The 23,421-nt window shown below is 30.3% G+C and overlaps 1 protein-coding gene across 2 annotated transcripts in view; it reads left to right on the top strand.

Moving 5' to 3' along the window:
- Positions 1 to 23,421, top strand: part of LOC135953381 (capon-like protein) — a 501,555-nt gene that overhangs the window by 378,639 nt on the left and 99,495 nt on the right. For both annotated transcript variants that reach the window (XM_065503265.1, XM_065503264.1), the window contains exon 2: positions 11,034 to 11,105. In XM_065503265.1, coding sequence (XP_065359337.1) covers positions 11,034 to 11,105 — 72 coding nt within the window. The remainder of the gene's footprint in view (positions 1 to 11,033; positions 11,106 to 23,421) is intronic.

Here is a 23,421-nt window from a genome sequence, read left to right as displayed (position 1 = left end):
CTCATATTGCACCCCTCCAGTGGCTATTATCGGTCAGTTGTTGTGGTTTTTATTTTTAAGGTTTTAGAAACACTTACACACAAATATGAAAAAAATCAATTTAAAAACATTTATCTTGCGTTACAAAACATTTATTTTGATAGATATCCCACTCGCATCCCACTAAGCGACCAAAAAGGTATTAAAGGAAAAGACCTAAGCTTTCTTTTGAGAAAAAAAAATTAATAAAAAAAGAGTCCATTTTGGAAAAAAAAAGTCAAAAAGGTTTTTGATTTTTCAAAAAAAAGTAAAAAATTGTATGTCTTGAGTTACAAAACATTTTTTTTATAGATATCCCACTCGCATCCCACTAAGCGACAAAAAGGGTGTTAAAGGAAAACACATAAGCTTTCTTCTGAGCAAAAAAAAAAATTAAAAAATGGGTCCATTTTTTTAAAAAAAGTCAACAAAGTTTTTGATTTTGTAAAAAAATTCAAAAATTTTAAATCTTGAGTTACAAAATATTTTTTTTGATAGATATCCCAATCGCATCCCACTAAGCGACCATATAGGTCGCTTAGGAAAAGACCTAAGCTTTCTTAAAAAAAATAAAAAAAAAAAATAAAAAGGGCCCATTTTGAAAAAAAGTCAAAAATATTTTTGATTTAAAAAAAAAAAATCAAAAATATTTTATTAAATTTTTTTAATTTTTTTTTCGAAATATTGCATAAATAGCTATCTAAACTATTTGGGACACATTTTGCTAAGAACAATAGGTAATAAGTTATATGGATAAAAAAAACACCTGTTTGGCCAAAATGTCAAATTTTGACCTCCTATAACTCAGAGAGTTCTTGACCGATCTTGTTGAAAAATGGTGTCCGAATTACTGTCTAATAGAACTAACATTGGTGCAAATTTCATCGCGATCGGAAGACATCGATTTCAAAAGTTGGTTCACTTGACGTGAAATGCCCCATATATTAATTTGAAAATATTGTAAAAATCAGTTTTTTAAGAGACTTTCACGCATTCAATAAAAGCTGAGAGTGTTTATTGTTCATCGAATTCAGTGTTACTTTGATATTTCGGTTGTTTGGTCAGAAAATTTAGTCAAAAATATTCGATTTCAAAAAGAATTTATACGAAACAAAAATTCTTATCATAGTTATTTTTAATGCCAACTGCCACGGTGAACAGTGGTATGGGTTCATACATTTTTTTGCAAAAAGTAGAAGGAGTGCTCCTATGATAATAAAATTTGGTAAACTTGGCTAGTTTCATATAAAAAAGCTAAATATTAAAAATGGTTCATATCGGATAGTCCCTAGGGTACCTCCCATACAAGGGTCCTTCCAAAATAACGTTGTATCAGTCATAAATTCCTAAATAATGCAGCGATCTTATTTAAATTTTGCATATGTTAGTTCCAAGTGGCCAGATATCATAATACAAAGTATGAAGAAAATCGGTCCATATTTGAACCTAGTCCACATATAGGTCCCTTTCTGAAAATAGTTTTATTGTTCAAAACTCACATAAAAATAATTAAAATAATATCGTGATGAAATTCGACATAAACAAGTTTTATATAAACCCAAATCTATCTGTTAAGTTCCATATAAAAAGTAAAAGCCTAAAAGTATACAAAACCTTTTATTGTAAATATGCATTCCAATTTATTGTAAATATTCATAAAAAATATGTATTTTTTATCACAAAATTTATGAGTTTGTTCAGCGATCGCAAAAAGTCGCAGAATTTTTTTACATAAAATGAAAGAAAATGTTCCAAATTTTCATTTAGTAGTAGTACTAACACGGAGGTAGACCGAGTTAACTTATTTTTTTTCTAATGAAAACTGCAAATGCTAAATTTTTTGGAGCCATTTTGATTTGCTCAGATCTCTTAAACTATATATGTAATTTAAATATTTTTTCTTTTCTATTAAATTCAAAATACTATATTTTAATAAAAATGCTCTAAAACTATTGGTAGTTGAACCATATTTATTGTATAAACAACTAAACAAATCATGGTTTTCTACTAATGAAGCATTTCTCTACAGAATTGCTAAAAAATAATTGTAAAAAACTAGACTTTTTTTTTTGCCAAAAAAAAAAAATACCACTGTGCGGTGCACAATGCCAGATTTTGCCAATTTAGAGGGACAAAAATCAAAATTTTGTTTGTTTTTTTTGCTAAAGTTTCAATTCAGTATGAGAGATAATTGTCGTGTTTTTTACAGAAAATAAAAATCTAATTTCTACCCGCTGCATGTTCACTAATTTTGAACAATTATAACTTTTTTGTTTTTGAATATTTTTGTCAATTTGTTTTGTTTTTTAAAGGCTTTTATTTTATTTAATAATAGTAATAAAGACTTTTTATGAAATAAGTGAGAATAAGTTTACCGGGGCGGTCATGTAAAGCGTTTTATTGTAAGTATATCTGGGGGTCGATTCTGGTTCTGTGAAACGGAGAAAGAAAAAATATTTCTCATTTTCGTTTTCATAAGAACTTTTCATATTATCATTTCACAATTACACAAATTGCGATTCCCGTTCTTCAATTTGTTTTATTTAACTTTTTCTTTTCATATGAAAACATTTGAATTTATTTATCATTTTTTCACTAAACGAGAATCAGAAACTCTATGAAAATATGAAAAAAAAAATTTCATTTCATCGTTTCACAGAACTAGAATCGATCCCCTGGAAAGTGAGAAATCTTTCATGGACTCACAAATATAGAATACCATTTGATTCCAAGGTTATGTTGTCATCAAATGATAAATTGATATATAGCCTATTGCGATTACGAAATATTTTTTGAACATTTTTGCATACACCATACACATTTTTTCAAAAGTTCAGCAAGATAGTTTTCAGGGTTAAAGTTGTTTTACAAGGTTATGTTTAAGGGTTAATGATTTCCGAATTTAGTAAAACTTTCAGACTATATTAAAAATTGTATGGACTATAATATTCTGAACAGGTTTTACTTACAATTCTTAACAGTAAGGAAATTGGTCTCATTCGCCAAAATATGGCCAAATAATTAGTTTTGCTCGAAAATCGCAAAATTTAAATCGCAGGTACGGAAAAACTATAGGGACATTGTCATAATTTTTTCATATTTTTATTCCCTATTATATTGTCAATAAATCCCAATGTGATGACAAACAAATTCTGAAATTTGCGAATAGGTTAACGGTATCCTACGAATACAAAAACTCATATACAAGTAAACACGAATGTATTTTCCTTTAAACTACATTGCAAAGGTAATTACTTAATGGCTAAATTTTTATTTTGTTCCCTTGTAAATTCACCTCAAAACTTCAGTGTCGTTGGGCCACCAGTTAACATTATCCTATCATCCTAATATAGGATATATATCTGAAAACTTGTACATAGCATGTGGAAAATGTTTTCAGAATTCAATCAATCGAAAGAAGAATACTAACAATCAATTTTATGTATATCAAACAAAAAAATAAAATTTTGTGAAAATGAGCGAATTCCCTTAATTGTGAATAAATTCGAAAATAATCCATAGATTTTTATGATCAATATCATATAGCAATAAACCTGAACGATTTCTGCCGTTTTCGATTTTTCATGAATTTTTTAAAACAAAAAAAAAAAAATTATTTTCACGTATTCCTTCAATTTGTTATTATAACTCCGAAACTACTGAGCCGATTAAAATGCAATATATAAATGGATTAAAGGTTATGTTAATTTTTCTAAGTTTATTTTAGCAATATCGCAGTAACCTTTTTTGAGTTATCATTAATTATGTGGAGAAACATCCAAAAAAATTCACAATTTTACATAAAATTTAAAAAAAAAACAAGTAAGAGAGCTATATTCGGCTGTGCCGAATCTTATATAGCCTTCACCAAATTATACTTTAAAATAATTTTTTTAAATATTTTTTAGGTAAACAAAATTTAATTTTTTTTTTTAATTGTTTTTTAAAATTTTTTTTTTAATTTTTTTAAAAAAAAGATTTTTTTCCAAATTTTTTTTTTTGGAAAAAAAATGTTTGAAATTTTGACCCATTGTAGGTGCAACTTACTATAGCCTTATCTACATCGTTGCAATGGACTTTGAAATATCTATTATTAGATATCCATATTGTCTATATTAATGACTTAGTAATCCAGATATAGATCAAAAATCGAGGTTGTCCCGGTTTTTTGCTCATACCTCCGTTATTTGTGGACCGATTTTGCTGATTTTAAATAGCAAACTTCTCGAAAGCATGTCTGACAGAATTATTGAAGATTTGGATCCCGAAGATATCTGGGGTCTTCAGAAAATTGATTTCAACAGACAGACGGACAGACAGACGGACATGGCTTAATCGACTCCGCTATCTATAAGGATCCAGAATATATATATACCTTATAGGGTCGGAAATGAAAAATGTAGAAATTACAAACGGAATGACAAACTTATATATACCCTTCTCAAGAAGGTGAAGGGTATAAAAATCTCCATAGAATTTAAAATTTTAACCATATTTGTACTACTGGAACCACAATACATTAAAATTATGTAAAAAGCCTTTAGGTCGTAGGTATTATATTACATTTTAAATGCCTTAGCTTAAATTTGTTTAAATTTGTATTTTCATTATTTAATATTATTCATAGAAGAGCTGTAATGGTATTTACGATTATATCGGTAACGGTATTTTGGGGTATTGGTAATTGTAGCTATTTCGGTAACGATAACTTCGCGATAGTGCTAGTGGAGCTTAATGGGTATTTAAAGCGTTTGATAAAAATCCTTTAAACGTAAATAATATTGAAGGTGATTTACACACAACTTGAAAAATATTTGTTACTAACATTGAAACAAAGAAAGCTAACCAACCTTTCTACACATAAAATATTCATAAATTCAGCCATGAACAAATCTAAAATTTAGTTTGCAAAAAATGCAAATTCTTTTAAAGATAAAGATGAACTTTTGAAGATGATTGCAAGTAAAAATATTCTGTATTTAAGTTGCACCTCAAACAAGCTGTAAAAGAAAAAAAAAGAAAGAAAATGTAATCATTTATTGCTCTGACAGCCTGAATTATGGCTGCGAACTAGGCTAAAGTAAGAGTTGTGGTCTAAAAGCTTTTAACGTGGCTGAAGAGGTGCTAGAAAAAGAAAAGAAATTGAAAATAAAAATGAATTTGAGATTCAGGTATTTGTTCTTTATATCAACTTTTCAAAAACAATTGATTGCTACAGGGTCTTTATGTATTAGAGTTTTTTTTTTTTGCTTTTATATCTAAAACATCTTTTCTTCATTTAACCCTTTGGAATATTTTCTTCTATGGTTGTAGATTCCCTGTATCTATGTATTGTAGTGAATGAATGAATGATTGAGTGTGTTTTTAACAAAGTAGTTTTATAAGTAGGATTTGTATTTTCATTTGTTTTATTGTTGGTAGACAATACTTCTTTCATTCTTTCAGCAGTTTATAATCCTAGCACAGAAAATAAAACAATAGAATTTTGTATATTATTCCTTTTGTTTTGTTTGTCTTATCTTTGTTTTGTTTTCAAATTATCCTTTTTAGTCACAGTTCAGCAAAAGGGGTTTATGTTTGTTTTTTTTTATTGTTATTTTCTGGTAGCTTTAAAGATTTTTTAGGCTTAAACAATTTCCTTGAAGTAAATTTCTTATATATTTTATTCAAATTTTGATAAGCAAATAAGGATATCCTGTGGTCATAGCTATTTTGTAGAAATTAGAATAGAGTTTAGGCATAATAGACTTGAAGAACAAATGTTGCTAAAATTATAATTGAAACAAATCTAGAACAGTAGTCGCCATTCTTAGCGACAATCATGATCATCATCATAATGATCGGTTTATCGCAATGCATTCATTTGCCACCGCATGTAATGATTCGATGCAAAAAGGATTTTCTTTTATAGCATTCATTTCTGACACGCAAAATCATCATTTCATATGGTATCCAATTTTCCTGAAGTCTGCTGCTCGCAAACGTTTTGAAATTGCTGCTTGAGTATCTCCCAAGGATTTTTCAAGCTCTTCATGAGTTGAGAAAACAACATTCGCCATGGAGTAATGCCTCCAACCAGTACACAATTTTATTGTATTGAGAATTTTTATACCCTACACCACCATAGTGGTGAGGGTATAATGCGTTTGTGCAGATGTGTGTAACGCCCAAAAATATTGGTCTAATACCCACCTTAAAGTATACCGATCGACTTAGAATCGCTTTCTGGGTCGATTAAACGATGTCCGTCCGTCCGTCGGTCTGACTGGCTGTCCATGTAAACCTTGTGCGCAGAGTACAGGTCGCAATTTTGAAGATATTTCGATAAAATTTGGTACATATACAAACAAACGAAGCCTACTGAAACTGGCTGAAATCGGTACATTATTTTACATAGCCCCCATACAAATGTCCTCTCGTAATTGGACTTTATCGGTCATAAATATTTAATTTATATATGGGGCATTTCATGTCAAGTGAACCAACTTTTGAAATCGATGTCTTCCGATCGGGATGAAATTTGCACCAAGGTTAGCTCTATTGGTTAGTAACTCAGACACAATTTTTCAACAACATCGGTCGAGAACTCTCTGAGTTATAGGGGGTAAAATTTTGACAATTTGGTCAAACAGGGGTTTTTTCTTATCCATGTAACTTATTACCTATTGTTCTTAGCAAAATGTGTCCCAAATAGTATAGATAGCTATTTCTTCGATCTTTCGAAAAAAAATATTTAAAAAAAAAAATAAAAAATTTTTAATATTTTTTTTCCGAAATCAAAAACTTTTTTGACTTTTTTTTAAAATGGGTCCTGCGAGATATCCCACTCGCATCCCACTAAGGGACTAAAAATATCTTAAAGGAATGGACCTAGGCTTTCTTTTGAGCAAAAAAAAAAATTAAAAAAGGGCCCATATTGGAAAAAAATTTTGATTTTGCAAAAAAAAATTAAAAAATTGTATGTCTTGCGTTACAAAATATTTATTTTGATAGATATCCCACTCGCATCCCACTAAGGGACTAAAAATATCTTAAAGGAATGGACCTAAGCTTTCTTTTGACTACAAAAAAAATTTTAAAAAAAGGGCCCATTTGGAAAAAAAATCGTATTTGCAAAAAAAAAAGTCAAAAATTGTAAGTCTTGAGTTAAAAAATATTTATTTTGATAGATATCCCACTCGCATCCCACTAAGCGACCAAAAGGGTCTTCAAGGATAATATCTAAGCTTTTGTTTGACCTAAAAAAAAAGATTAAAAAAGGGTCCATTTTGAAAAAAAAGTCAACAAAGTTTTTGATTTTGCAAAAAAAGTCAAAAATTTTATGTTTTGAGTTACAAAATATTTATTTTGATAGATATCCCACTCGCATCCCACTAAGCGACCAAGTAGGTGTTCAAGGAAAATATCTAAACTTTATTTTAAGAAAAAAAAAAAAAAAAAAAAAAAAAAAGGACCCATTTTAAAAAAAAGTCAAAAAAGTTTTTGATTTCGGAAAAAAAATATTAAAAATTTTTTATTTTTTTTTTTAAATATTTTTTTTCGAAAGATCGAAGAAATAGCTATCTATACTATTTGGGACACATTTTGCTAAGAACAATAGGTAATAAGTTACATGGATAAGAAAAAACCCCTGTTTGACCAAATTGTCAAAATTTTACCCCCTATAACTCAGAGAGTTCTCGACCGATGTTGTTGAAAAATTGTGTCTGAGTTACTATCCAATAGAGCTAACCTTGGTGCAAATTTCATCCCGATCGGAAGACATCGATTTCAAAAGTTGGTTCACTTGACATGAAATGCCTCATATGTATCTACACAAATTTCGCTCCAAATAAGTTTTATATATACAAAATTCATGTCACCAAATTTTGTTATGATCGGTCCATAATTAGTCATAGCTCACATATAGACCCGCTTCCGAAAATCTCTTTAACGTGCATAAATCTCTTAAAATGTTGGTATACACACAAAATTCAACATAGTTAACTTTAATATAGACATAAATCACTTGACCTAATTTCATGATGATCGGTCCATAATTGGTCATAGCTCCCATATAAGGCCCACTTCCGAAAATAAATCACGAATATAAATTATTGATATTTTAAAAGAAAAATATTTTTACTCATTTACTTGGTGTAGGGTATTATATGGTCGGGCTTGACCGACCATACATTCTTACTTGTTTTTTATAAAATAGTGAATTTTTTTAGACGTTTCTCCACATAATTTAACTCAAAAACGGTTAGTCCGATATTATTAAATTATCCTTAGGAAAGTTGAGATTTACATAGCCTTTAATCCGTTTATACATATATTGCGTTTTAATCGGCTCAGGAGTTTCGGAGTTATAATAACAAATTCAAGCAAAAAATATATTTTTTACCTGAAAATAGCAATTTTTTTTGTTTTAAAAAACTCATGAAAAATCGAAAATGGCAGAAATTGTTCAGGTTTATTATTTTATCACAAAGCCACATATAACAGCAACGGAATGATATTTACATAGCATTTAATGCGTTTATATATTCCGTTTTAATCGGCTCAGTACTTCAGGAGTTAGAATAACAAATTGAAGCAAAAAATATATTTTTTTTCGTGAAAATATCTAATTTTTTTGTTTTAAAAAACTCATAAAAATCTAAAACTGCAGAAATTGCTCAGGTTTATTATTTTATCACAAAGCCACATATAATAGCAAGAGAATGAGATATCAATTATAAAAATCGATTGATTATTTTGGAACTAATTCACAATTAAGTGAATTCGCTTATTTTCACAATATTAATTTTTTTTTTTTGATATACATAAAATTGAGTAGTTAATGTTCTTGTTTTGATCGTTTGAATATTGAAAACGTTTTTGGCATGCCATGTACAAATTTTCCTCTCTATATTGCATTTCAATCGGTTCAGTAGTTTCGGAGTTATAATAATTTAATATAATTTCACAAAAAGTTATTATAAGATATCGATCGATAGCTGGCCTGGCCTGGCGATCTTAGACACAGCCTCGAACATGAGTAAACACCAGTGAATTTTTTAATTTTATTTTAAGATCATGAAAATCATTATAGTCCGACTTATATGTTTTTTTCAGAACTTAATCTATTGTTCAGCCTAATCTCCAACAAACCGAAACTTTTAAATTTTAATCGATGTATCTTTTCAAAAGATACGCCATCTATTGCAAATCCAGCATTTTTAAGTCATACACCGAATGGAATTCAGCGTAATTTTAAAATTTTAATTATCAAAATATAACAATATAACTTACAATCCAGATTATCAGAAAATTAAACTGACTTCGACAGGTTTGGAAGACGACAGACTTATTTTTTTCGCAGACTAGCCCTTTCAGGCATTAAAAAGAATTAGTTGAGATAGAAAACTGAAAATTTCAGTGTAAGTGTAAGGCTTCTAATTAAGAATATGAAGTCAAATTACAGGTAAATCGTCACACCTGCCTGCCAGGTGATGTCAAATATATTGGACGAAGTTTCTTAAAAGACATGTATCTCATAAATAAATTTAAAAAAATTAATGTAATTAATTGCAATTAATACACAAATATCTAAACTAATACTCAATTAATACTTACACGCTTTTTTTAGAGTTTAAAATAATGTAAAATTAGACGTTTAAATCACATATATATACAATCTAGTAAACACTCTTTTGATAACGCTATTTGCGTCAACGCTACATGACTTTAAAAGGAAAAACCCAAATGTTCAATATATTGGACAAAATGTCTGAATATTGGACAAAACTTGTTTAGATAACGAAAATCAGACAATTATGTTTGACTAATAGTATATTATCTATATAACTAAGATATTTATGAGAGTTTAACTATTTTCAGATAGGGCAATCGTATGGAGACTAGGAGAAATATGAACGGATTCTAACCAAATTCAATAAGCTTCGTCCATGGGGTAATATAAAAGCTTGTGCCAAATTTTTTAGAATTTCTTTGAAATTGCGACCTGTAGTTTTATTATAAAGTTTACATGGACGGACAGACGGACGGACAGACATCGCTAAATACACTCCGAAAGTGATCCTGAGCAGATTGGTATGCTCTAAGATGGATGTTGGGACAATACTTTCTTACATTACATACATTAGTATAAATATTAAAATTTTGATTTTAACATTTGTATGGGAGGTAGGCGTAATATTGCCACGCCCACCTCAAATTTTTCTCCAAAAATGTATCACATCGTAGGAAAACTGCGTTTCAAAAATCATTGAATTATCTTTACCCGTTTTTAAAATTCAGACTTTAGTCCCTCTAGATTACACAAATCTGACACTGCGCAGTGATAAGACATGTCCTATTTTCATATGTCACGGGACATATCCCGATTGTCACGATTGACATACATTTCGCGCCAGGAAGTTACCGGTTACATAAAAACAAGATCTGATAACTAGATCAGTACCCAGTAAAAGTTTTCTGGCAACAGATATGGTTTATTGATCTTATCTATGTGTCCCTAACTATATGCATTAGCATTATAAGATCAAAATTTGTTGGCCATGCCCGGCCTTAGATGGTTAAACAGAGATCTACCTAAAAATCATGAGAGAGTTAATTAAAGCTTAATTAACTTTTGGTCTAAGGCTGCTAAGTGAAAAAGGATCTTAAGTTTAATTTGTTTTTTGTTACATATTAAACCATCAAACCAACATACAAATATTCTTTGAAGTAGGCTGCAAACAGGATTATACAGTTTCTTTAATACACCTTTAAAGGATTTAATAATTTAAACAAGTCTTTTCTTTGTTGTGTTGTCCCCTTTTTGTGGTTGCTAAATTTAAATAATTTTCTGTTTATTTGTGTTTCCTTTTGCAAAAAATAACAGCAACCAAAAAAAGGAAAAAAGCATATTTAAGAGTTGAGAAATAAATGGAAGGATTTTCCTTAATGTTGTGTCAAAATTTTTATTTAATCTACCCAAATGTGTTTAATTTAATTTAATGCTTTATTTTCTTTTTGTGTATTTATAGTTTGTGGGCTGGGAAGAAGTGCCCAGACCGAATACAAGAGCTGAAATAGTCCAGGCTATGAGAAGAATTCGGGTAAGTTTATTTTTTTTTTTACTTTAAATAAATATTTAAATGTATATTTTGTTGTTGTTTTGTAATGTAAAATATTTAAAGTGGTAGGTAAATATCTAGATGTAAATACAAGAGAAAAGTTGTGATTATTTTACTGAAAGAAAATAATAAGATTTTAATTATTAGACTTTTGTGCAAGGAAATGAAAGTACTTGCAACAATAAACCGAAATAAATAATTTAAATTGAAGTTATTCAAAAAGTTTGGTATTTTCGTCAGGTCTAACAAAGAAATCTCAAAGACATAAAAGCGTTTATCATAATTAAGTTATTGTTTGTGTATTTGCAAGGCAGTTTCGCCTCTAGCAAGTTTTTGTGCAGATGTCAATGACCAGTTTGATAATTACAATTTGTATTTCCCTTTAGTCAGTCAACACATTATTAAAAACCCCTTCAAATAGATACTAAAAGTCCCACAATATTTTACTATAATTTGTTTTCCCTTTCTTTTGTATTCTGACAAAAATGCTTGGAATTTTATGTAAATAAATAATTTCCATTGTGGTTACTAACATTTTGGGATTTGTATTTTAAATCTCTTTTTGATAATAAAAGAATGAAAGCAAATTGCTTTTAAAGCTTTTTATTTATTGGAATCCCTTACACTCCATATACTTCCAATGAAAATGAATGTAGCTACCGTTAGACGCACGTACGCGCACTATTACAAATACAAGAATTTATTATTGTACATCATCCCTACATTTGGAATCTAGTATCAAGTAAATATTCAAAACGATTTTGGTTCAATTGTGCATAGATTTTAACTAAATGACATAAAAAGTTGTCCCAAGACATTGTTGTGCCATAAACGCATAGAATAGATGGCACATTTACGAGTATTTTTAACAAAATTGTTTGTATGTGGAATTTACCACTGACATTATCTAAACAGCTCTCTATTCACCAGCTGTAAGGGACGACAAATGATTCTGTATCAAATGAAATGAAAAAAGCAAACAGACAATCTTCTGTAAGGAAAAAAAAAACTGAAATATACAAACACATCATTATCCTTAGAGATTAAAGTTATTTTTATGGGACATTAAGGGGTTTGATTTCACAGCATTTATTTATTTTCCATTTTGTGTGTGTGTATTAGTCTTGGTTTCATTTCCGATTTCTTTCCATTGTGATGCCGGACACAGCCATAAAACATAAATCATGGCATATAAATTTCTAACAGAATTGTTTGAGTTAAAAACTACTTAGTTTGCTTTAAATGAAACTGTTTTGTTTTAAAACAGTTTATGACAAAAGTAGTCACATTTATTTGAAATAAAGAATGTTTTCAAAGGTTTCACTAAAGTTTTTTATTGTCCTCTTATACATTTTTTAAAAGTTTTGAATTTGATAATTTTGACAATTGAATATACAATTTTCGTTATTGTTTGAACTTTAAATACAAAAATTATTGAATAGATAATTTTCGTAATTGAAAACACATTTTTGTTATTTTTTGTTTTTTCAATTACGAAAATTATCTATTCAATAATTTTCGTATTTAAAGTTCAACCAATAACGAAAATTGTATTGTAAATTGTCAATTATCAAAATTATCAAATTCAAAACTCAAAATTCAATAGAAAATATCAGAAAATGTTGTTTTTGAGCACATGAATACTTGATTCAATTATAAAGAATTGAAACCAGTTCAATATGTGATAAATGTTTGAATTGAAATATAATTTTTTCTGTGTATAACATAAACTTAACATGGATTTGTTTTATGGCCCTTTTAATGCTTCCAAATTCAGTGTCTGGTTCGCGTATACTCGAGGGTGTAATGCTAACATTAGCCGCAGAGAGTTTGGTGTTCTGTTCTACTTTAAAACTCCGTCCTTCAGAAAAATTGCACTTCTTCATATTAACAAATTTGTATGAATTTTCTTAATATTTTATTCAACAACAAGTCAATGCATTGCAATAGTTCTGTCTTAGTCACATTAAAATATAAAAAAGTGCAATATTTTTGAAGGACGGAGATTTAAAATGGCATATTTTTGAATCTAATTGAGATATCGACTTTTTTTGAAATTTTTTTTTGTAAGACCAAAAATTAACTTATCTAAACAAAATAATATAGCTCGGAATAAATGTGAATCAAATTTTTCCTAATATTTGCAATCCTTTTAAAATTTTGATTAAAATTTTAGTTTTGGATCTCAATAATATGTAATAAAATTTTTATTTATTAACAAAATTCAATGAAATTCTCAACGTTTTTTAAATTCGTCATTAAATTACAAAATGTAACAAAACTTGTCAAAAAGTCAAAAAGAATTCCTAAAAATTCGACCGAAAACTTCCAAAAATGGCATTTTTTTGAATTTTGCTTATACGGCCCACGTTTCCTTCGGGTCTGGGAAAATACTTTGGGGATAAATAGGGAATAAATCCGTTTTCTCATCCCAGCTTTGGGATTTTAGAACATGTGGACCAAAGTTGAAATTTTGATAAAAAATAGGTCAAATTCCATAGGACATATTCCAAAATAGGACAAATTTTTTTTCTAGAATATTCTCCGTAAATATACCTTACAGAGAAACATAAAATTGTTATATGTTCTTAAAGAACGTTTTTTTTTTTGTAATAAAAAAAGAGTTAAGTCAAGTCAAGCAAAAATCCATTTTTTCAAAATTCTATTTTTAAATTGAAAATCGTTTATTTATGGATCCATAGTTGGTATTGCTCTGAAAACTTTTGTATATTATTGTTAATTTAGTTGTCGAACTAACAAAAAAAATTGAGTCCATTCGGTGCAAAAGTATGCCCTATATTTTAAAAAAAACGGACCAAGGTATGGCAAAATTTTAAAATTTCAATTTTGAAATGCCTATAACTTGGAAATTACAAGAGATAAATATCATACGCAAGCATGTTTTTTCAAGGGATTACCGAACGCTTTCCAAAAATATAAAAACTTTGAAATCGGATGGGAAACTTTGAGCTCCCTGGAGCACTTGTAGATTCCATTTTAATAACATAAACTGGAATTCCTTGGCTATGCCCACGTCAAATTTTATTGCGATCGGACTAGCCGGACTACTATTTTATTGACAGCTTAGTTAAGCATAGCTTTCTTTGAATGTCAGGTTAAATCCTGATATGCCCGAATCCCTTTCATAGTTCAGCTATTCTGACTGCACAGAGCCACATCAGGCCTCTCTGTATGTATCTTCTCTACAAGAAATTTAAATGAATTGTTTTGGACGTGCTATGTACATATTTATTAAAACATAACAGATACTTAAGAGTTAATTACACGATATGTTACACTATAGGCAAATGGTGTCAATTTAGCACTTTCTACAACATCGCCATGTTCGCCCTTTCATATAAAGATTTTCAACTGGAATCGGTACCTATCAATTTGGAACTAGTCGCGTGACATGTTTTTCCTATGTTGGCTACCGTTTCGAAAAGGCATTACGGCTGCGCTAATTTGGATTATTTTGGAAACGGGTTTTTAGAGGTAACGATAATGATAACGATAATTTCGGTTAATTTATAATTAAATTTACAAATATTTAAAATAAGCTGTCACACACACGGTAACGTTATTTTCATTTATATTGGAAACGGTATTTTAGCAGTAACAGAATTACAGTTATTTCGGTAACGATAGTTTAGTGGCAAAGGTAGTTGAGCTGAGAGGTTATTTTAGGGGTAATGGTTCGAGTTTGTCAATAAGTCCGCGACTTTTGGAAGTTCCCGGGTCTTAACTGAAAGGGCAACACTGTCAGGAATCTGTCAGTTGAATCCTTTTTGGCAGTTATTTATAGCAGACTACCTCGTGACTTGAGGAGAAATTGGAAAAAAGTCGGACCGTTTTACCCATTTTCAATATCATACAATTACTATCAACAATAGCCCTTTCGTGTCTTCAAACTATCAGACGGACGTAGTTAAAGTTTTTGAATTTTACAATAATCCAGAATATATACACTTTTGTCGGTCTACAACCAATATTCCGATGTATTACAAACGGAATGACAAAATCAATAGACCGCCACTTTTTTTTAGTATTATTTATATTGAAAAATAAAATATTAAAAAGATTAATTCTTAGAAAATGTTGAATGAATGAAATATGTATAAAGACGTTTGTTCTCGACTTTCCAACATTTGTAGGTAATGACGTATATGGTTGGTATCATTGTTTGTTGTCCTGGCTGTATGCGTAATTGTATAACTGAGTGTATAACTTAGTTATTCCTCACATGCTGATGTCTCCTTTATGTTCTCTGACAGCAAGTATGTATGTGCGTATGTGTTACAAAAGGATCTCCGATCCATAATATGAATTATTTTCTTATCATTTTATTAAAGTTCAAAATACTTTATATGAAATTGTCCTTTATATTTGATTTTCAACAAGAACTGTTTGCCATACACCATGACCAGTTTATATTTTTAAACCCATTTGCATGCTTTGTTTAGTTTTTGGGGGAGAATGTATTCAAAAGAGGTTTTCACCATTTAATTGTGTGTATAAATCTTTGGCAAATTTCCTTCCTATGACATTTATATACAAGCAAAACCTACTATCTATATTTTACATACATTCTGGTTTACATTGTCAAAGAGCAAGTATGTGGAAATAATGTCATACAAGCTTGACATGTGTAAATATTAAACTTAAACACATAGTACACATCATCTCTGTACTACAATAAATGACTTTTGAAATGGATATGAAGTTCTTTTCTTCTTCATAATTTTTTTTTGCTGAGATTTTTCTATTTTTAGTCAATGAATACGTTTTGTTTTTAATATACATGCATTTTTTTTTGCAATTGGTCTTGTTAGACATAATCCTTGAGTGCATATTTGCAAAAGAAAGATTTTATGAAATTTTTGACTTAATAAAGGAAGAAATCTATAAGAAGACAATTTGCATAGATTGCAGTTAAAGCAAAGAGAAATCAAAAGGATAATTGATGTGTACATTTAATTTTTATTTAAAGTTTAAATTCCCATTACGAAATTTAACTAGAAGAGGCATAAATCACATAATACGATGTTTGTTATATAACATATTGCAAAGAAAGAGGGCTGCTGAAGTACACCGATTACTCACCAGAATTTATGCTGAATGTTTTCCATCGGCTTCAATGTGCGAGAGATGGTTTGTTCGGTTCAGAAATGGAGATTTTGATACGGAAGACAAAGATCGTCCAGGCCAGCCAAAAAAGGTTGAAAACCAAGAATTGGAAGCATTACTCCATGAAAATTGTTGTCAAACTCAACAAGATCTTGCAAAATCATTGAGAGCTACTCAATCAGCAATATTAAAATGTTTGCGAGTAGCAGGATTCACACAAAATCAGGGAAACTAGGAACCACGCGAATTGAAGCCGAGAATTCTTGAAAGACGATTCTTCATATCCGAAGTTATGTTTGATCGCTATGAAAGAAAATCAATTTTGCAACAAATCATTAAATGCGTTAAAAAATGGATCCATTATGATAACCCGAAGCGTAAAAGATCGTGTGTGAAGCTGGCCAATCAGCTGAATTGACACTAAAATATCCATGGCGCTAGGGTAATTCTCTGTATTTGTTGGGACCTAAAGCGCTGCTGAAATCTGACCAGACCATCACAGGGAACCTGTACCGAATGTAATGCATGAAGTTTTGCCTCACCCGCTTTAAAGTCCAGACCGTGCCTCGTTCGACTACTATTTCTTTCAATCGATGCAAAACGCTCTCTCTGGGATACGCTTCACTTTGGAACAGAGTATCTGATATTTCCTCGAAAACCGCCAATTACAAACCGTTCCCCGTGCTAACCTTTAATAAGTACAACCGTTAAAATTTCTCATTAAGTTAATTCGAATTTCCAGATTTTGGTTTTTAAATAACGGAAAACCATTTAGATCATGGGAGCACAGAAAATCGAAAAAGTTCAGTACAAAGGGCCTACTCTACACTTGACGCATTTAACATTCATTTAATATTCATATGCTTACATGAAGTGTGAACCTTTCCATAACACCTAAAAGTATGCCCTACTCCTTTTAAACATCTTCACCAATTCTCCTAACCTGTCGCCAAAAAACATTCCCATTGTAATGTGATGTCTAAGCAAGTGCTTTAAGCTAAGCAAACTAACTTTCAGCAGTTAATCTCATTCGTGTCTAGATTTCTATGCAAAATATTTTAGACGCACACAAATCTTAAATATAATCAAATGTGACACTGCCATTTACACTGATTAGTTGTTGTTTCGTTGGGCTTTTAGCTGCTATTGTTGTTGCTGATTTTGTGAGTCGGTCATGTTGGTTGGAAATACGAATATTTCAATAGCAATGCTGATGCAAACAATGTAAGCATTAAAGAGCTTAAAGCATTTTGTAATCGCTGTCGTAGTGGCAAATGGAATGAGTGGCAGCGGAGAAAAGCACCCAAATGAAGTTGACATAATAGAAGCAATCATGAGTTAATCTTTGAAATGGCAAATATGTTTACACACACGGTGGGCGGAAACGTACGAGCAAAAGTTTATGTGTCTAAGGGAGTATCAGTGTTGTCAGTACTTTTTTCAGTCCTCATTCCCAATTTTCGTAAGTGTATTCCCAAAAATCCCCAATTAACAATTTGTTTTTATATTTAATGTATAAGGCATCTTATTTTTCTCAGCACTCAGAGGGGTCATCCTCTCATGCAATGCATTGTGTTGGAACTAGGAAAATAGATTATGGGATGGAGGATAGAGGGAGTAGTGTTTGTGGACATAGATTTGAATTTTCCTATATTGAAAGTGAGAGGAAAGACTTCAGGAGGAAGCTTATTCCACATACGGAAAGTATGGCTAAAGAAATAATTTTCTCTGCAATATGTTGTGCGATTCACTGTCCAGTCGACAACGAATTGATGATCCCTTGCCGAAGAACGTGTGTTGGCAAAAAACTACGGGTTCGAGAACAAATTCTCTAATTTCAACAGATCACATACCGTTGTAGTATCAGTAGAACAGTGAAACACAACTCACATTGCGACGATGATCCAGTGTCCAGTCAATAGAGCTGGATACCCTACTGTCACCAATAAGCACCTTCGCCCTCTCCTGTACGCGGTCGAGTAACTCCAAACTAGACTTCGAAGCACCGGTCCACACATGAGAATTGTATTCCATTTTAGGTCGGATATAGGTGGTGTAAATAGCAAGGAGATCAGTAGTGCGATTCACTAACTTTTAACGAACCGACAATCGTAATGTTTGTCGACATAAATAATCGCTTGCAGTAACGATAGTGTGATTCAGTAATTTATTTTTAACGATTGTTTAAGATATGACATCTCTGTCTACAAAATATCAAAATAAGTGAAAAGTAGAAAACCATTATTTGACACACAATGAAATAATTAACCAGTGGTGTAGTGAGTACAACGTTGACTAGCAATCGGAAGGTTGTTGGTTCGACACTTGGCTGCGACTTACTTTTTTTTATTTATTTTTTTTAGTAAATACATAATTTAATAAATAATTCTACTAGCAAAACAACTTATTTCCGTCCAAAATGTAAAGGATTACTTTTGGGACATCGCAAACAAAAATAAGTAGTTCTTCCAGGTGAATAATTAGTAGTATAATCTTCAAATTCCCATATTTTTCAGCTTATTTTTTTATATTTTATTGTATACTTATATACTTATTAATATTATAATATAAGTTAAGTAAACAAAATTGTGTTTCCATTATTTTGACTATAGTTCCAGCTACAAAAGATGAAGATGACGAAGAAAAAATTGCAAATACACTTTATCGATTAAATAAACACAACTTAAATTATTGTCGCTAACATAACGAAAAAAAAACTGCTTAAAGTAACAGCTGACTTCAACCGACAGCGAATATCGTTAAAAATGTTACTGAATAGCAAATTCGATAAATTTTCGTTATATTTTTTTTAACGATACGATTATCGTTATAAAAGTTAGTGAATCGCACTACAGATGGAGTGAAGTAATTCTTACACCGTTTTAGAAAACCAAGGCACATGAATGCTTCTTTCGACACTCGAAAAATGTGTTTTGTCCAGCGGACAAATGTGCCTAGAACATCAAGAGCTTCTGATTCCTTAATATTTACACCACCCATGAAAACAGATGGAGCAACATGATCTGTTGTACGTTTGTGTGTTAACATACAACATTGAGTCTTGTGTGCGTTGAAATCGACTCTATTCGCACAACCCTATTCAGAGATTGTCACAAGATGTTGGTTAAGCGTATCATTCATGTTATGCCTCATTGCCCCAATCTCCGACAGGCTTGGTCTATAATTGAATGCATATGAATGGCAAATGTTGCTGTCATCTGCAAAAGAGTAGATAGGGTTGGAAGTTTGACGTAGAAGGTCGTTTATAAAGATAAGAAATAGGGTAGGAGAAAGAACCCCGTAAATTGATTTTGAACTCGTTTGATGAGATTCCATCTTTAAAAACTCGTATATTGTGATCTCTGAGAAAGCTCGATATAAATCGAGAGAAGTTATTACCGACACCAAATGCAATAAGTTTTGCTAAAAGCGCACCATGCCATAGTTTATCAAACGCTTTAGAAATATGTAGAGCCACCACTTTACTTTCGCCAAAATGGTGTATGGAACGACACCATTTTTCCGATAGGAAGGCTAGCAGGTCTCCCTTAGAGCTTCCTCTACGAAAGCCATACTGCCGGTCGCTGAGTAAATTGTTGGACTCTAAATAATTCACAAGATGGTAGTTAACCATACTCTCCATGACTTTGGAAAGTGCAGAACAAATTGCTATTGGGCGATAATTTTCAGGGTTGTTAGCCTCTCACTTTTTAGGAATTGGCGTTACATTAGCAACCTTCCAACATACAGGAAATTTGCCGGCACGGTATAAAGTGCTGAAAAGGTTAGGTAATGGACGAGCTAGCGTCTATGTCTAACTAACAAAAAAAAAAACGGACCATGGTATGTCAAAATTTGAAAATTTAAATTGTTAAATGCCTATAAATCGAAAACTATAAGAGATATATAGCAAAAACTAGCCCTTTCCAATAATATAAAAGTCTTTGAAATCGGATGGGAAACAAAAAAAGTAACGTGTCGAAGGCATCCTATTTTGAGCCCCCATAGCGCCTCCACTGGAGCATTCGTAGGATCCATTTTAATAACTTAAACTTCAATACTTGTTTCTGCAAACGTCCAATTTTATCCCGATCGGAACAGCCGTTTAGAAATGCTTGATTTATTTAAAAAAAATTTGATTCTGCCCCACTGTGGACTATATTGAAAAACATAATTTAAAATTGAAAAGAAATTAAAATCTGCAAAAACTTAAAATATTTGCATCCCTAAAATTGTTTTCGTCCCCAACAAATCACCAGATCACCAAACCGAAAATTGTATCACCATTTGCCAAAAAAATCTCCTATTTGGGAAAATGTTATTTCATATTACAGTGTGGTTTAAAATCATCCACAACTGTAACCCTATTAAAACCTATAAATGCAAATCTCATTTATTTTGCTTTAGAAAGGGATACGAAAACCAAACTTTTTTAATTATTCTAAGGAAAATTTAAACTTTAAGGATTTACTCCATCATCACTCGTTGGGATATGCTAAAGAACAAAGTCGTTGATTTATTTTTAAAAGGCTCAAGAAAACTTTTAAACATTTGTTGTTCTTTATAATTTATGGTATCGATTTTTGACATCCCCGACTCTGCTAATGCTGGTACTAGACAAGACGAAAAAGACACCATAAACCTGCTTTCTCCTTAAAAAGTAAGAAAAGTTTATATATTTCAACACATTATCATATTTACACGTTTATCAATGAATTTCATTTGAAGCACAACAAAAAAAATTCGGAATAAAAAGGGGGGAAGATTTTGCCGTTAAGTGCCTTGACATCTGAGCCGCACATTTTCAACATTCACATTGTGGGTGAAGTGAGTGTGTGTTTGAGTGTTCATTTTTGGTCTCTGCCAAATGTGATAAAGGATTTTTTCCTAAAGAATTTAATCAGAAATGTTTGTCTTTTTTTTTGGCTCAGTTTCATTTTCCCTATTGTTTCAGCATCATGTAAACATTTGGTAAGACAAATGTTTTAGGAGCAAAACGAGGCAAAAAGTAAAATTAAAGCAGACATCAAGGATTCTTTTTATAATTTTTTATAAAAGTTTGAGTAGTTTGCTAACGAGTATGATAAAGTTAGTAAGATTATTGCTTGACTTGAAATGAATAACTTTTAAAGTATATTTTTAGGTGGAAAATTATTAAATATTTATGGTATATTTCAGGGTTAAATAAGTTTGTAATAAAAAGTTATAGCACAATTTACAGTATTGCTATCAAGTAATGAAATTGCAGTAACTAAACAAAACAATATAATAATTTTCCACTTTATTTTGACTGCCTTAAAAATCATTTAGATTATAATTAAGAAACTTTTACACAAATGTCTAAACAACAATTTGTGGAACTGCATACTTCAAAACTCATTTGAATTAAAATTTGTATGAAACTCAAAACTCTCTACTCAAATGAACCAAACAAGTTTAAAAAAAATAAACTGTTGTTAGGTTTCAAGCAGCAACAATATTTTCTTTAGCAACCTAAAAGTATGCCACAACATTTTTATTAAAATCAAAGAAAACTTTTTCAATTTCCACTTTTACGAGCATGTTTCATTTATTTTTTGTTCTCAGTTTCTCCGTTTTTTTGTTGTTTTTGTTTTTTTATGATAAAGTTTAACAATAAGTAGCACACATGTAAATACTCTTCTAAATACTTGAAAAACAAATATCCTTCACATATTAGATCTAATAAAAATTCAATTATTACTCTCTCCTGTTGTACAAGGAGAGAAAAAACCCAAACATATTTACAGGCATTCTGACAAATGTACAAGTGTACGTGTCTACCAAATAAACCCTAATGATAATAAACAAAGTTTTTATGAGTGTCTGAGTTTCCTTTCCAAGAAAACTTTATTTTTTTTTTCGTTTGGCAACAAATAAGTGACTGTGTGAGTGACAAGGACATGTAGGTACGTGTGTTCAATGTTTAGAGTACATCACTTAACTACCATAAACCATAATTTCATTTCATTGTATTTAACTAGAGATGAATTTATATTGTGTTTTTCTTAGCCACATAGACACACATTTACTTAAAATATCTGATTACCAAATAACAATAATCTCTGTTTAAATGATTTCTGTTATTTTTGTTGGGCTATTGTTGTGAAGTGAAATCTATTTAGAGCAACATCTATGAATGTAAAGACATTTAAATGTTCAGTTGGAGATAATAAACAAACAGAAATAAAACTATAGAAGAAAATAGTCAATCATCATGTTTAGTGTAGTGTATTAAACCATTTCCTAATACATGTAAAGAGTATAGTGTGTTTAAGGACTTTTACGAGGTTTGCTACTTATGTTTTGAGATATGATATTACTAAATCGTCATATGACATATGAGAACACCGATTTTCTTATATATTAATCGAATAAAAATAAAAAATACTTGGTTCAATTCGATTTTCGTTTCCGAATTAAATGAATAGACATTAGTAAAGACACAAACCGGATAAATAATCATATTTTATAGTTGTTAGAACCTTAATTCTTATACAATTATAGATTTTCAATTCTGAACATAGAAACTCGATTAATAGCATAGTTTTTTAATAATTACAATCAAATTTCGTTTTACTCTATTACATTTTAATACAGAGCACCGATTTACGACCAATCTGTTTTTAAGAAAAATCGTCTGATTTAATTTTTTTTAAATATTACCTTTCCAAGGTGAAATTCTTGAGGAAAATAAAATGATATCATCATCGCCTTTAACGTGCGAATTTCGTTAAAAAAGAGCTATTTGATATGGGAAAAAATACATAAAAATTGGTTTGGGGCCTTAAAAAAAATGGCAGAATTTTTTTTAACATAGTGAAACCTTAAAAATTAACGCGTAAAAAAAGATTGATTTTTCGACAAAATTTCATCCAAAACCTCAAGAAGGTTTTTTGCAAAAACTGGAAAGGTTAATTTTAAAATTTTATTTATTAACTATAAAAAAAGCCTTAAAAATAAAAGTTGAGAAAAAGTAAAATACTATACATATTTGGTTGTACAATGTTTTAATCGGTTTAAAATCAATAAATTCTATTGGTTTATTAAGAAGAAAACTTGTTAAAAAAATTTCCAAAAAAAAATATTGCCGCGAAGAAGTAGAATCGAATTCCTGCCAAGAGCCAAGAGAGTCTTGGACTTCGGTCCATAA

Source organism: Calliphora vicina, chromosome 3, assembly GCF_958450345.1.
Source record: "Calliphora vicina chromosome 3, idCalVici1.1, whole genome shotgun sequence".
NCBI lineage: Eukaryota > Metazoa > Arthropoda > Insecta > Diptera > Calliphoridae > Calliphora > Calliphora vicina.
The sequence above is the reverse complement of the archived record's forward strand: the minus strand, read 5'-3'. Positions and strand labels throughout refer to the sequence as shown.